Genomic DNA, 16,425 nt, shown 5'->3' with positions numbered 1-16,425 from the left:
GTAACAGATTAGAAATGTAATACATTACAAAACAGTTGCCTATGACTATCTGTACATTTACTATGCACCTTAAGGAAAATAACTTGACAGTGTGCTGTACTTACACTGCAAATAACATACTTTTATTCTGTTTTACAAAACTGACCAGTGTTTGAATTTATAAATGATCATTAAACAGGATATTTAACTTAGATGTATAGTTAACGTGCTAAAAAGTAAAAAATTTCAACTGAAGTTGTGTGGCTCATCAGTTCAAATGTTTCATGGCATTTTTTCTTTAAATTTAATATTGTAATTCTCAAATAATTTTTCATGATAAATTCAGAAAGAAAATTTTCTAAATATTTTATAAAGTATATTCACATTCATTTTGTCATGGGTTTCTTGTGGCTCTTCTAAATATGTTAATCATATTAAGGAGACACTGGTCCTATTCAATTTTAACAGTCCATCTTCAATTAAAACTGTAACAAAACAAACAGCATGTTAAGAGTGACAAAAAGTAAATTTAATATACTAAATTCACACTATAGGTACACAAAATAAAACCAAATTACATAATAGTGGCAGGGTACAGGTTAAAGAATCTTTTTCCACGTAGTCAAATAAGATAGAAGTTCAAATGTAAACTTAGTGATCTGTGTGGGATTCCTCCCCTCTCAGCTATGGTTCAAATTGGAAAATTTGGTATAAATGCTGATTTTAATATTTCTGTGCATTTAACATAATTCAAAATCATCTGCAGCATCATGCATGGCTCATCAAATGTCATTATCACTGTATGTCAAACAAAAACCCCCAAATATATTCACTGTTCACTGGAAATGTGAAACACTGGAAAAAATGGAATTTTACACATTTGTTTTCTTAAATATTTGACCAAGATATTCTTCAAAAAGTTAAAACTGCCTTCTCCACATAATTTTGTATACATATGGCACAAGTTGACATCCTAAAACAGTGTGAATTCCATCGAAAAGGCACTGTTTAACAATACTCAGAATAATTGGACAAGTCTAGTTCAGTGATGTCTGAAAGTGAAGAATATATTTGAGATAGGTAAATGGACAAACTCTTATAAAAGTATGGCATTACTGTTTAAACATACTATAGCTATATAAAAGGAAATAAAGTGACGCAGAGAAATGACCCTTTTATGACAATTAAGCCTATAAACACTTTGAATCATATTACAGTTCTGTAACACAAAAATGACAAAAAAATTATTTTCTTAAAGGCACAAAAGCATGAATACTAAATGAGAGTTGTATTTTACAAGGCCAACTTTTTCAATGGAATGGTAACAAAAATTACACTGTACCTTTATAAGTAATACAAAAAAAGTAGTGATATGAAATACAAATGAAATATCTACTGCTGAAACTTACTTATATCACACACCCTAATTTATTGTCTTTTCTTGGGCCAGCTACCTCTCACTAAATGGTGGATAACTGAAGGCATAGTATATTTAATAACTAAAACAAAAATGCACATGTCAATAACTATTACTTATTTAAATTTTTCAGTGAAAAAATAAAATTTTTGATTAAATGAAAAAAAGAAAAAAAAACTGGTTATAGGTCTTAAATCCTAGAAACCATCATGAGACTCTCAGATAACTGGGAACTGTAAATCATAATTTTTATGAGTCCATGTGTGAAGGAAGATTAATCTCAGGTAGAGAACATTCAAAGTCAATTACATACATGGCTAAATACAAAGTTCATTATGTATTTTAAAGGATTCACATACTAAGCCTAGTATAAGAACTGGTCTAAAACTAAGCCACCAATTCCTGAGTTTTGTATTCAGTTCACAGAAAGGAACTCATATAACTAAAAGCGTAAGACTATTAGATTAGACATATGCTTTTAGTGTATAAGAAACAGCATGAGTAACCCTGCTCTTTCTCATGAAATAGTTTTTGACTCCTGGGATAATAAGAACCCATAACATTTGCCCTAACAAGAAAAGTTTTAAAAATAAAGAAAACAACTCCCTCTCTAGTCTTAGAGGATAACCATACAAATAAAACACTAAGACCAAATGAAAGTAGCATACAAGTAGATAAGCCTAAAGCCCCAAAAGGGAGTTTACCAACAAAGAAACATTAAGTTTTCAGGGTTTAAAGATGAAATTATTATTGTGATCAGCCAATCAACTTATATAAATTAATTCTAATTTAAGCCATAAAAAAGGATCGAGTTGTACAATATTTACAAAATATATATTAATGAATAGGCAGTTGAGCATAATATTGGTAACAGAGAGTGAGTACAAAAATGATATCAACAAGTATGAAGTACAAACAAAAAACCCACCTGTTTAGTGTAGTCATACCTATGCTTATATTGGGTATAGGTATATCTTATTTATGTATAATCTATTTAAAAAACATTTTCACAATTATTGTTTTGCCAAAAATACATGAGAAATGGCTCCTCATAAAACCTAAGGAGACTAAAGATCACTGTATTGATTAGGAGGAACAAGGCAGGCTCTTCTTATCATTTTCAGTTTTTAATAATTTAGTAATCTTTCCTTTATTGTATGCTTAGCATGGCATAAACATTGACTATAACTTTACTAGTATCTCACAGTCTCTTCTTAGTCAAGGGCAAATGTAGCCAGAGCAATTATTTCCTCTCTGACCTTCATTTTCATTTCAAAATCTACTTTTGGAATTCTAAGATACATAAAGTAAAAATATTAAACTGATAAAAAATTTAGGGAAAATGTTTGCCTGAGCCTGAACAAAAGGAACCTTGAGGAACTGTGGTTTTGCCACAGACTGCAGTTACTGAAAGCAGAGAACAGAGAATTAAACTTCGGAACTTGATGCTCTTCTTAGATGCTCAACATATTGCACATTTTAAAGAAACCAATTTTAAAATGCATAATTACCACCACACTAAGTGTCTTTTCTTATCACTCTTCTCTTATTTGGCTTTTGAAGTAAAATATGGGAGATATATGTATATATATTTTCTATTCTACTGTTTCACTGAACACACCAGAATCTAAATGAAAGCTAAAGAAAGGTTTTCATAATGAAAAATCACGATTATCAGCATTTTATATGCCCTACAAACATCTCTAGAATTTAGCCTATGTTATTGGACCAACTGAGTTTAAAAAAATAAAAAAGGACAGCAATCAAGTTTGACCACACTTTTTTCCAGCAAGTGCTTAAGTGGGTATTATATACGTACGATAAGAAAGATAGAATCAATAGATCCAAGTAGCTGCATACCAGTTTTCTGCTGTTGATATACACATATTTATACTTGTATCTATAAATATTAAATTCTAGGGATTAAAAAAATCTTGTGTAAACTTTTGAAAAAAGCAATTTGCCACTTTGTCTCAATTTGACCACACATTTTGTTTGTTTTCTGTAAGAAGACAGTTGAGCTGAATGCTTTGGAAATGATCTTTTTTTTAACAGTACAGTGTGTTGAACTATTTATGCCTAGTATCCCATTATTTCCCATTCTGTAACTCCTTACTGATAAAAGTTTTGTGCCTGTTTTATGAAGAAAATAGATTGTTACATATATAAGATCGATAGTATTTTTGTTATGACTGACATTAATGCTATATATTTCATTACATGAACATACCATAGACTACAAAGATTACTGTTAAGGTATATATAAGACACAATTGTGTATACATGTGGATTTATTATACTCACATGTAGACACATTCTGACAAAAGCTAGAAACATTCTGGCACTTAACACATAGTTCACTTTAATAATCAAATAGAATAGCTCTTGTTTCAGGTTAAGGATAAAAGGTATGAAAAATCAACACTTCTACATTTATTTCTAAGGTTTTCAGTTTTATAAATATTGTGATGTTTTAATAAAGACCAAACCAACTTCAACATTGGTCCCAGGCCAAATCTGATCATTCCAGTTCATTAACTCAATTGTAAAGGACTTCTACTTAAACATGAAGTTTATTATGACTTGAAGCAAAATCAGGAGAAAAATGATGATGTAGTCTTTTTGTTGAAGAAAATAATCCGTGGCAGGTGTGCTTGAAATTAAATGATTTCGAAGAGCCATAATATTTCTACAAAAATAAGGAACAATAAATGTAATAATTACTTATAAAAAATGATAGCAGAGAAATCACAATTTGATATATGGCCACATAATTCAACTGTATAAAATTCAATTGTATCCAGTTCCAACAGTTACCACCCCCTGAACAGGGAACTGATCATGCTATGTGGAAGCACTAGTAGGTTTTGCCTGAATCTGTACTGCACACTGTACCAAATGTATGACTTCATGATGTGTGTTAAGCATGGTTTCCCTGATGACTGTGGGTAAAACATCTGTCTGCAATGCAGGAGACACAGGAGATGCAGGTTTGATCCCTGGGTTGGGAAGATGTCCTGGAGAAGGATATGGCAACCCTCCAGTATTCTTGCCTGGGAAATCCCATGGACAGAGGAGCCAGGTGGGCTACAGTGCAAAGGATTATAAAGAGTTGGACATGACTGAGTGAATAAGCATGTCAAACATAATTCTTAAAGTTTGCAGACTTTAAAATATATCACCTTCTTTGTTATCACAGTGGTTTTAAAACAAAAATTTTGCTTCTCAGTTGGTCCACTAAGATTCTTTTATCTTTTTTTAGGGAGACAAAGGTAGAGATGGATAAAAATCCTTTATTTATCAGGAAAAAAACAAATTTTATGATATTTCTTACTTGAAGAAAGCTCGGTAGGCATTTCATATGCTAACAAAAATAAAATGTTAATTTAGTCGCAATACAAGCTTACATTATCCTCGTGCAACTCTAAATACTTTGCCTAAAACAAGCTGATTAGTGAAGATGTTTTGTTTTTATGCCTTCTTTTAAAGTGTTTTCCCAGTATAGAAGAAGAAAGGAGGCAAAATGAACAAGTAGGCTCATTAATTTATAAATATAATGAAATTAGGAAATGTGATCACTTTATATAAGGACTGATGATGCCAAGATGCAGAAGACATGCTCCCTGCTCTCAGAGAGCTCACAGTCTGACTGGGTGGAGTGGGAGCAGGTAAACAGACCCACAATCAGCAACTCTGTAGTACAGTGCGGAGAAGGCGATGGCGCCCACTCCAGTGCTCCTGCCTGGAAAACCCCATGGACGGAGGAGCCTGGTGGGCTGCAGTCCATGGGGTCGCTAAGAGTCTGACACGACTGAGCGACTTCACTTTCACTTTTCACTTTCATGCATTGGAGAAGGAAATGGCAACCCACTCCAGTGTTCTTGCCTGGAGAATCCCAGGGACGGGGGAGCCTGGTGGGCTGCCGTCTATGGGGTCGCACAGAGTCGGACACACTGAAGTGACTTAGCAGCAGCAGTAGTATAGTAAAAGACTAATGGGAACCATACAAGCCAAGTGGAAGAGTTAGAAACTCTGTGCGGAGAGGATGAGTGATCAGAAATGTTACAAAAAGGGTAGCATTTGAATTATATTCTGAAGGATAAACAGGGATTTTCTTGAAGGGCAAGGTGGGAGGAAGGGCAGTTTAAAAAGTGGATTCACTGTGGGTAAAGATCCCAAGAAAAAAGTGTTAAGTCACTTAATCATGTCCAACTCTTTGCAACCCGATGGACTGTAGCCCACAAGGTTCCTCTGTCAGTGGAATTCTCCAGGCAAGAATACTAGAGTGGGTTGCCATTCCCTTCTCCAGGGGATGTTTCCAACTCGGGGATCAAAGCCAGGTCTCCTGCATTGCAGGAAGATTCTTTACCATCTGAACCACTAGGGAAACCCCTATATGAAAGGGCACACTATATTCTGGAGATGTGGGAAGTTTCATAGGACTAGAGCACAGGGTCAGTGTAGAGGAATGGCAAGAGATGAGGTTGAAAACAGCAACTAAATATAAGCTATAAAATCACCAAGAATAGAATAAATATCTTTAAAAAAATCCTCCAGAACAGTTAGCACTGAGTGCTGAATACACAAAAGCAGGTTGGCCAATATAAAAAATTTTAACATCTGTTATAGCAATGGGATACAACTAATCTGAACTTGTGCTGGCCTTAGTGATAGATAGGAACCTTCCCTTACAAGGAACTTCCCTAGGTGTTACAACCTTTCAGTGCTGGATCATCGGGGGGTGAGTGTGGGGGAAATGCAAAGGCAACACTCGAAGGTCTCACCCACTGTTATGAACATATTTTGGTATTTCAACAACTGGTACATTCCAATTAAAATTAGCCATGTACAAAGGACTGTGGAAGCCTTGACGTTCTCAAAAACCATCCCACTTCCACATTTAACTCAGCTACATTCCTATAGTATGCTACAGCAGTCAGATGAGATTCCAATTCTAGCCTCCAGATGAGACAAAACAACCTCCCTCTCTCCCCCAGTACTTCAGGGCCAAAGGAATTTCCTATGTTTCAGTAATCCGGTGTTAGAAGCCAGGGTTCTGGTTTAGCTTAGAAATGTTATAAAAATGTAAAGTTTGCATATGACTTCCTACGTAACAGGATTTTTAACTCCTCTGGACTCAAATGAATAGTCACTGTCAGTATAGATTACCTTTTAATTTCTTCCTGTGTTTGTTTAATAGATTCAATTGAAGTTTGAATGTCTCCCAGTTCTATCCCTTTCTTTCTTCTTGCACTTGGTTTTACTGATTGAGCTAAAAAGACATTGAGAATAAACACAGTGAAAATAGTGGACATATTTAATTATAAACAATTTACATTTCAGATTAATGATTCTCATGTAATAAAAATTTTCCTAGACATTATTTTTATGGTTTAGAGACTAACATACTACTCCTAATACTTGGGATTTTTGAAGTTTCAATCATAGTTCAAAACTAGAACACTATAGATATATGACAAGTAACCATAAACTAGTTAAATTTTGCGTTGAATCAGTTTTATTTTTTAGCCAATTAAAATAGACAAAAATATTTCTTTAAAAATACATATATTAATCTGGGGGAGGTATTACTCTTCCATCTCTTGCCTACTTGTAAACATATGAAGAAGTCAGCTTTTTGAACACCCTTTTCAGTTTTTTAAAATTAAGTGTTAATGTCATCTTTATTTCCTTAGTCACCTACATTTTAAAACTTTTCTGTTGGTTTTAGTATCTCTTCTACAAATTTTTATTGTCAACCAACAAAGTGTATGGTATTTTTTTAATCCCTTCAAGTATCCATTCCTTCCTTTCCATTTTTGTTTAGATCTTAATCTCTTGCCAGGTCTCAGCTATTTCATTTGTAAACTTAGGATAATAATAATACTCAAAACTTACACGGTTGTAGTAATGTGTGTTTAAACAGTCATGTTAGGTACTGAATAAATGTTAGCTGATACATTATAGGTAATATAGTGGAGTGGATAAGACAATGAATTAAGGAGCCAGAATATCTGCATATATAACATATATATACTGCATTACAGCGTATATGACCTTGGGCAGGTTAACCTGTGCCTCAGTTTCCTTTACTGTGAAATGGGAACAACAGCATAAATAATATTCTCCTTTTGAGCACAATGGTACCACGTGACTCCTGCTTTTAGAAAAACTTTATTCATTTTACTCCTCTTTTATCTTGTCTACTCACCTGCATCCCTCAAGCCCAGATTGCTATCATCCATTAAAAATCCTAATAATTCATCAGAGTTCCTTTCCCCTCAAGAACCTTCCCTCAAACTGAATTCAGCTCCCTTTCCTTTAAACTCTTTACTATTTGTTATCTACTGATTTCTTAGCACTTACCATTTCTTCGTCTCTAGTATTATCTCTGTAAAACTGAGTTCCCCAGCTTTAGTGTAAGCTTAGTAAAGACTACGGCTTTAACAAAAAACCTTTATTTTCTCATAACATCTCAGACATTACCTTAATCTTTGATTACATCTCGGTGTAGTCCAAGACAGCTTATAAATTATGTGACTTGGAAATGGCACACTTGTTAATTTAGTTCATAATTTTGATACAGTTATATTTTTACTTGTCTGTGATTTCTAAACACCACAGTAACTTACTATGAGAATGAAAACCTTCTGAAGCATGGAACTGAACCCAAAACTCGAGAAATGGTGCCTGTGCTGAATCTAGGAAACCAACAACAATTTTCCAGAAGCTAACAAGGCATAGGAGCTACTACTGCTGTGGTTCTTGATTTGCATGCTTCCCCTTTTTTCATTTCTACGACTTTACCTTGTGGCCTGGTTTTGAAATTTATCTATAATCTAAAAAAGCTTTTCTTGCACATCACCCCTATCCCCTACCAAAACTTACAAATCTTCTTGAGTTAATATGAAAACCATTTTAATATATCACAGTATAGTAATATCCTTTTAAAAATTTAGACTCTTTATAATCAATAGTCTGTAATAAATATTTTTACCTTCACTTCCAGACGAGTCCTGGATGTCAGGTTCTGGGGAGGAATAGCCTTTTGCCACTTTCTTCTGTTGCCTGGTAGGCTTATGCTTCATTTTTGGGACACTAACCTGAAAGCAAAAGATCATGTTCTTATGTGAATTTGTGCTGAATTTTGTAACTAAAGATCAATGTTGTACAACTGTCAAAACTGTTCATGGGCACAATACTTAGAAATAAAAACAAATATGAAACTTAACAGGATGTGATACACTTAACTTAATTAAATTTAACTTAACTTAATTAAAACTTAACAGGATGTGATACACTTATACAAAGTATTTCATGTTAATAGGAAATATTAATTTGGCACAAACATTGAAGAGTATAAGAAAATTTATAGTGAAGTGGTTTCCTCCCCACTGTTGATCCATATATACCCAGTCTCTCCCCCACTAAAAAGATACTCAATGCTATTAGTCTGTGTATCTTTCAAGAAATATTTTTATGCACACACAAATATGAATACAGATACCCTACTTTTCTAACTGCACAGTTAGTACATTTGGTATCATCAGAAAAGTGCATTGCCATTTCCTACTCCAGGGACCTTCCTAACCCAGGGACTCAACCCACGTCTCCTGCGTCTCCTGCATTGGCAGGCAGCCTCCTTACCACTAGCGCCACCGGGAAGCCCAAGTTAGCACCTCTAGTTGAATGCTAATTTAACAGTGCTACTTTAAGATCATGCCTGTTTCCAACATTACAAACATTCTCACCGAATGATGCTGGGTTTCCAACAAAATTATTTACCTAAAAGTTTTAATAATACCTGGATAATGTAGAAAGCATCTTACAATAAATGGAAATGATATTATTGTCATGCAGAGCATAATTTAAACTTACTGTAAATATCTGAGTAAATGTACAAAATTCAAAAGTGTATTTAACCATCAATTAGGACTAAATTTTCCTTAGAATAAAATATGTGAGAAGAAACTAGAAATAGAAGGGCAAGGCAATTTATATGCTTATAAAAACATAGAATCAGTGGTCTTAAGTCTTTATTCTCATCTGTTTACTGTTCTAAATAGGAATTATCCCCAGTTAACTATGCCTTGAAATAATTTTGCAAATCTTACTCATTGGCTTCAAATTGAAATTTGTATAATTACAGAAAATAAAAAACAAGGCAGGTTCTAGATTGAGCCTACACTGTGCCCTCATATTTTAAATCATGGAAACCTAAAATTTTATAACATTTAGAATCCAAATCCACATTCTTAGAGAAGTAGGTCAAATAGTAGTTCAAGAGATTGACATGGCCTGATGCAAAGATAAGGAGATTGATAAGGCCTGGTGAGAAGTTATTTAAAATGAGACAGGGAGTCAGTAATCTAACTCTCAGTAGACAAAGATTTAATGTGATCAGTAAACTCTACTGATAGGAAATATAGATGCCCTATATGTCGCTATCATGATAGTGTTGTTAAAGGAAGAAACAAAATTTAAAATTTAAAAAACATTCTAAATTGTGATAACATGTATATATGTATACACACACCTATACACACACACACACATAAAAATTTTTTTTTGCCATTTTAACCATTTTAGGTGTACAATTCAGTTGTATTAAGTGCATTCATAATATTTTGCAACCACCACCACTACTTCCAAAACATATTCATTATTCCAAAGAGAAACTCTGTAACAATTAAGCAGTAACCCCTATTCTCTCCTCCCTTCAGTCCCTAGTAACCTCTAATCTTTCTATGAATTGCTTATTAGATATTTTATATAAGTACAATCAAACAGCATCAATCCTTTTGTGTTTCATTTATTTCACTTAGCATGTTATTTTCAAAGTTAATTCATGATGCAGCATGTAACAGAACTTCATTCCTTTTAAAAATGGCTGAATAAAAAAAAATAGCCTGTTGTAAACATATACCACATTTTGTTTATCCATCTGTTGATGGACACTTGAATTGTTTCTGCCTTTTGGCTATTGAGAATAATGCTGCAATGAACACTGATGTGCAAGTATATGTTTGACTCTGTTCTCAATTCTTTTGTAGTAGAATTGCTGGCTTATGCAATGTTAAGCTTTTTGAGGAACCACCAACTCGTGCTGCAAGCAGGCGCACCACTTCACATGCCCACGGGCAATGCACGAGGGCTTCAATTTCTCCACATCCTCTCAACACGTATTTTCTATTTTTAAATTATTACCATGCTAGTAGGTGTGTAGTGGCACCTCGCCTCCTTGCAGTTTTGATTCGCATTTCCCTTATGACGAATGATGCCGAGCGCCGCTTCATGTTTGTTGGACATGTGTCTGTCTTCTTTGGAGAAATGTCTATTCAAGTCCTTTGTTCATCTTTCACTTGGAATGTTTGTTTTTGGTTAAGTAATGAGTCCTATATATACCCTAGGTATTAAACTCCTACGAGATCAATTATTGCAAATATTCTCTCTTGTCTTTCACTTTGATGTGCCTCCTTAGATGCACAAAAGTATTGATTTTGATGAAGTTCAATGTATCTGTTTCTTCTTGTTGTTCCTCCTGCCTTTAATGTCATTGTGTGTGTGTGTGTTTATGTATCGCTTAATTTAAAAACTATTCATACTAACAATAAAAAAGAATACAGGGCCAAATAAAAGATTATGAAGATTTACTCCTTTTTTCTTCTCAGAGTTTTATAGTTTTAGCTCTTATTTTAGGTTGTGAATCCATTTGGAGTTAGTTTTTGTGTATGGTTTGAGGTAGGGGATCCAACTTCATTCTTTTACATGTGGAAATTCAGAACTATTTATTGAAGACAAAGAAGCAAAGGAAGTGCAGGAGAACTAAAGGGAGGATGTTCCTCTAGGACTGGCAGTCTAATTACTTTTTGAGTACGTACCATTGGAGTGCGATGTTTCACTTTGGTCTGGATAACACCATCTTTTTCGTATTGTATCATATCATTAAGTGGGTCCCATGGTCGAGTACTACATAAATGAAAAAAACACCACTTGTTTAATGACTAAGCAAAGCACTCAAAAACTTCTTTAGAAACTTTCTGTTCTACAATTAGATTTTCAACGGTAATTATAAACTTAGCCATAAAACTAAGATCTGTTATATCTAATCTTCTGATCCTCAGCTTATTTTATAGGCTAACTCTTATCACAGAGTCAGATTTATAATGAACATCAAGGGCAAAATCTCATACTTTGTGTGTGCGTGTGTGTATGTATCACTTAATTTAAAAACTATTCATACTAACAATAAAAAATCTAGAAATAAAGGCAAAAAACTATGAGATATTATTTGTAACATACTTTTTAATTACTTACTCTGCAAACTTGTAATGCCATTCTCCTGTAAGTGAGTCAAGTTCAAATAACTTGCAAGTCCACTCTTCATTTTTTGTTTTCCGCTCTCTGGCAGCTTGTCTTTGAGCTTCTTCTAAAACATACTTTTCTTGAGTAGCTTCTGTTTGGTCTTTGGCATTTATGGCTCGAGTTACCCGCTGCCAGAGTCTAATTCATGTGCAAAAATAACATTGAGAAAACAACAGAAAATCAAATCTACATGGAGTAGGTTTGAGTCCCCCTGAGAGGAAATGATGCCCATGTGGGTTTTTGGCTTTGACAAAGCTAAAGCTCAGATGCTTAGAAACAAGTCAAGATATAAAAAGTAATGCCTTAAATACAGCAAGACAGTGGAGACTAATCTTTTTTCTTGGCAAGAGAAATTTATTACATGAGTTCTTAAATATATGGAAATAAATGGTGCTGACCCATGATGATACAACTCTAGTGAAGGCTCAATAATCTACATTTTTAACAAGCTCCCCAGATGATTCTTGTACATGCTGATTAAGATCCACTGGCCTCAAAGATACAAAAGTGTAATGTCATGTTTTTCAATCTTGGATGCAGCATTTGTCAGGGAATTTAAAAAATCGGAATCTATGGGAGTGGGCCCACGTATTATTTTTGTAATGTTTCCCAAGTGATTTTAATGTGCAGCCAGTGTTGAGAATCACTGATTTAACAAAAAAGACTACTTTTCTATTAGAAGTAAAATCTTTTCCCCTACTAAAGTTTAGTTTTATATTAGATACATAAAAATATATCTATATTCTACCCTTCTGGCAAGACAGTATGTTGGGGCTGAAAAAATAAAGGCTATAGAATCAGATAATCCTAGATGTGCCTCCTCGTGGCTGGGGAACTTACAGTTACTTACCTTGTCCAAAACTCACTTTCTTCATCGTAAACATATGTTAAATTATATCCATGTTTTAAAAATAGTTGTATGCCGTGGCAATGTTTCACTCTTGATGGAGAGCATCATGTGGTTATAGTAAAACAGAATTTTTTCTTTTAATGTGAACATTTTTTTAAAGTTGTTATTGAATTTGTTACAATATTGCTTCTGTTTTATTTCTGTTTATTTTTTTGGCCATGAAGCATGTGGGACCTTAGTCCCCTGGCCAGGGATCAAACCCTCACCCTCTGCACTGGAAGGTCAAATCTTAACCACTGGACTGCCAGGGAAGTCCCCTGAAACAGAATTTTTAGAACATGGCAAACTCAGTTTTTGAGTATAGAAGGAAAGTGGATGTAGACTTGAATCCTCATGAGAAGAGAATGATATGTGTGCAGAAACTCATACTGAGAAGTCAGCTGCATAATGTATATAAAGTACCTAGTAGACTGTCTTTGACACAGCAGCCCCCTTCTCCTAACACAAAGAAAGGAATAGAAGAATACAACTGAGCAGTATGTATACCATATTTTTGAGGTACTTCCCTAGTGTTTCAGACAGTAAAGAATCTTCCTGCAATGTAGGAGACCTGGGTTCAATCCCTGGGTTAGGAAGATACCCTGAAGAAGGGAATGGCAACCCATTCCAGTAAAGTATACCAGATTGAGCAAGAATTTTATGATTTAAGAAAAGAAATTATGGCCTTAATTATTCTCCAACCAATAAGTCCTCTAGAAGCTGCACATCCAGTGCTGTAATTTTTGTATTTTAGAAAATAAAACAAAAGTAGATTTTGTTCTGCTCCCTCCACCTAGAGTTTCACATGCTCAACCCGGGTTAGAAAATGGCTGGATAAAAACCAAGAATCATTAGTCCCGTATTTTTCTGTCTTTTTAGTTCCCTGATCAGGGATTGAACCTGTGTCCCTTGCACCGGGAGTGAGGAGTGTTAACCACTGGACTGCTAGAGAAGACCTAGTCCCGTAATTTTATGCAAGCAAAAAAAGTTTTGTTTTTTTTTTTAAATAGGCCCTGGAGCAGATAAGAAGAGAAAGGAAAAAAATAGGAATCCTTAATTTAGAGCAGAAGAGCAACAGGACTTGTATTGTAATTACTTGATATTCACATACACCAAAGCAAAATCCTGTCACATCTCACAAACAGTAAACTACTTTGCTGAATTCAAACAGAAAAAAGTGATCACACTGTTGAGGGATTAAAAGAAAAAAAACTCTGGATTTTCATGAAGTTAACTGAAAAATGGTATACTTACTTCTCTGATTCAAAATCTCCCTGCTCTTCAAATTTTACAGTGTGCCTTATTAATCTCCACTGCTTAATGTCTGGTGTTGGATTCCAGAAAACCTCTGAATTATCAGTCTTTTTGTCAGTAATAAAAACTTCACTATCCTGTATTTAAAGATATTAAAAATTAATGTAAAGAATTATCTTTATTTAAAAGGGAATTATGTAGTTCAGTAATAACCATTTCTTCTTGACACTTAATCCCAGTAAAACACATTTCTAAAACAAATACAATAAGTACTTTTCTAAAAGCCCCAAATCTCTTGTTATGAAAACATTAAGAAAGCTGTGGTACATATACACAATGGAGTATTACTCAGCCATTAAAAAGAATTCATTTGAATCAGTTCTAATGAGGTGGATGAAACTGGAGCCTATTATACAGAGTGAAGTAAGCCAGAAGGAAAAACACCAATACAGTATACTAACGCATATATATGGAATTTAGAAAGATGATAACAATAACCCTGTGTACGAGACAGCAAAAGAGACACTGATGTATAGAACAGTCTTATGGACTCTGTGGGAGAGGGAGAGGGTGGGAAGATTTGGGAGAATGGCATTGAAACATGTAAAATATCATGTATGAGACAAGATGCCAGTCCAGGTTCAATGCACGATACTGGATGCTTGGGGCTAGTGCATTGGGATGACCCAGAGGAATGGTATGGGGAGGGAGGAGGGAGGAGGGTTCAGAATGGGGAACACATGTATACCTGTGGCGGATTCATTTTGATATTTGGCAAAACTAATACAATTATGTAAAGTTTAAAAATAAAATAAAATAATAAAAAAAAGAAAACATTAAGATTAAATATATAATACTTGTCCTTAAAAGTCTGGTTGAATAGACAAAAAGTTTGTGAGTTTTCACAAGTTTCACTTAATATCTGAATCGTCAAAGTAGCATAGTGTTTGCTATAGGTACTGTAGACCAGTATGAGGTGCTGCAGACCACCTGCGTATTCAATATACGTGGAAAAAGCTAAGAGCATTTCTTGCATTAAAAATCTGAGCACAATCTCATAAATTTCATTTTTTTAAAAAGAGTTCTATCTTTTTTCCAAATGATATTCAGATAAAAGTAAATTCTAAAAATAACAGAGCATTGTGACCTCTAAGTTGAGTTTCTAGGTCTACCTTCATTTTAACATCATATTTCCCATCATTTCTGATTATAATGCAGAAAAAAGCATATACTAGAGTTAACAGTTAGAATGCATTTGGCACTAGCATGATATGATCCTTTTTTTTTTATTAATTTAATAAGCTCCTCTTAGAAAAATTACATAAATGTGAATTTAGGTCATCAGAGAAGTAAATAAAAGCCACTGGTCTCAAAAAACATTGTATCTTTTCCCAGTTCCTCAGAAGGAACTAGAACTCTTACTGGAAATGCCTCTTCTGGTGAGAGGCAGTATACTGTGATGTGTAAGCACAGCCTTGGAACCAGAGTGTCTAGGCTGGGAATCTTACTTCACCACTCTGAACCAATTATTTAAATTCTCTGTGCCTCAGTGTCCTCCTCTGTAAAATGGGGACAAAATAATAACACTCACCTCATAAGATCACTATACTAAATGAGTTAATATAAGTAACATTTTTAAACAATGCACTCCATAATAAGTGATATAAAAATGTCAGCTATTTTTATTGATTTAAGGTTTTAGAAAGCTCAAATATTAAACTAAATATTACTGATAACAGAGCAACACCAAAATATTTAAGTTGAAGCTTACGTTGAATAGTCATGCTTTTAGAAATGGAATAAGTGAACTTATAAAATCTGATGTTTAATTTTTTCCCACTGAATAAAATTCTTTTTGTAAAGCTAAAATATAAAAATACTTACCCAATGTCCTTCCAAAGTAGCTAGTACTTCTTTTCCCAATTTTAGTTTACCTGATATTTGATTAACACAGTCACTACTACCTAGAAATGGCTTTTAAAAGAAAAAATGTTGAAGAAACATTTTACTTTTAATATATTTACATACAATGTAGACAAAAAAACAAAAACAAAAAACCAACCGAAAAAGTGACTGTATAACTATTCAGTGCTGTTGAGGCACAAATGGTGAAATACTGACTCAAATTTTAGTCAGATATATTCAGTAAAAATTTTAAATTTATTGCTGTGTGTAAACAGATAAAAGCAGACTATACAGGTCCAAGTAAACACGCTAAGAGAGCTAACACTGAAATAACTGGCTCGTGTCTTGGGCTCTCTCGACGCAAGACTGCACTCTATCCATGCTGCAGGATTTTACACAATAACAACTCAGTAAACATAAGAGACTAACTCATATATTTAATAGGAACTCCTCCTTTAAAACAAACCAATAAAACAACACTCAATCCAAATACTTCTGAAATTCAATTAGAAGAAAAGACCTTTTCAGTCATGATTTTCAGTATCATTTGCCAAGAAGGAAAAAAATCAAAGGGCACTGCATCAGATAATACTTAAAGAGATCCTTCTTATTAGAG

General features: G+C 34.0%; 1 protein-coding gene across 4 annotated transcripts in view; it reads right to left on the bottom strand.

Moving 5' to 3' along the window:
• Nucleotides 1-486: 486 nt before the first annotated feature.
• Nucleotides 487-16,425, bottom strand: part of OSBPL8 (oxysterol binding protein like 8) — a 166,298-nt gene continuing 150,359 nt past the window's right edge. For all 4 annotated transcript variants that reach the window (XM_027543308.1, XM_027543311.1, XM_027543312.1 and 1 more), the window contains 7 exons: nucleotides 15,789-15,878; nucleotides 13,905-14,041; nucleotides 11,714-11,899; nucleotides 11,278-11,365; nucleotides 8,394-8,499; nucleotides 6,566-6,668; nucleotides 487-4,085 (listed from right to left, as the gene is read on the bottom strand). In XM_027543308.1, coding sequence (XP_027399109.1) covers nucleotides 3,953-4,085; nucleotides 6,566-6,668; nucleotides 8,394-8,499; nucleotides 11,278-11,365; nucleotides 11,714-11,899; nucleotides 13,905-14,041; nucleotides 15,789-15,878 — 843 coding nt within the window. In that variant the 3' untranslated portion in view covers nucleotides 487-3,952. The remainder of the gene's footprint in view (nucleotides 4,086-6,565; nucleotides 6,669-8,393; nucleotides 8,500-11,277; nucleotides 11,366-11,713; nucleotides 11,900-13,904; nucleotides 14,042-15,788; nucleotides 15,879-16,425) is intronic.

The sequence above is a fragment of the Bos indicus x Bos taurus genome, chromosome 5 (genome assembly GCF_003369695.1).
Source record: "Bos indicus x Bos taurus breed Angus x Brahman F1 hybrid chromosome 5, Bos_hybrid_MaternalHap_v2.0, whole genome shotgun sequence".
NCBI lineage: Eukaryota > Metazoa > Chordata > Mammalia > Artiodactyla > Bovidae > Bos > Bos indicus x Bos taurus.
This window is presented reverse-complemented; position numbering and strand designations above follow the sequence as displayed.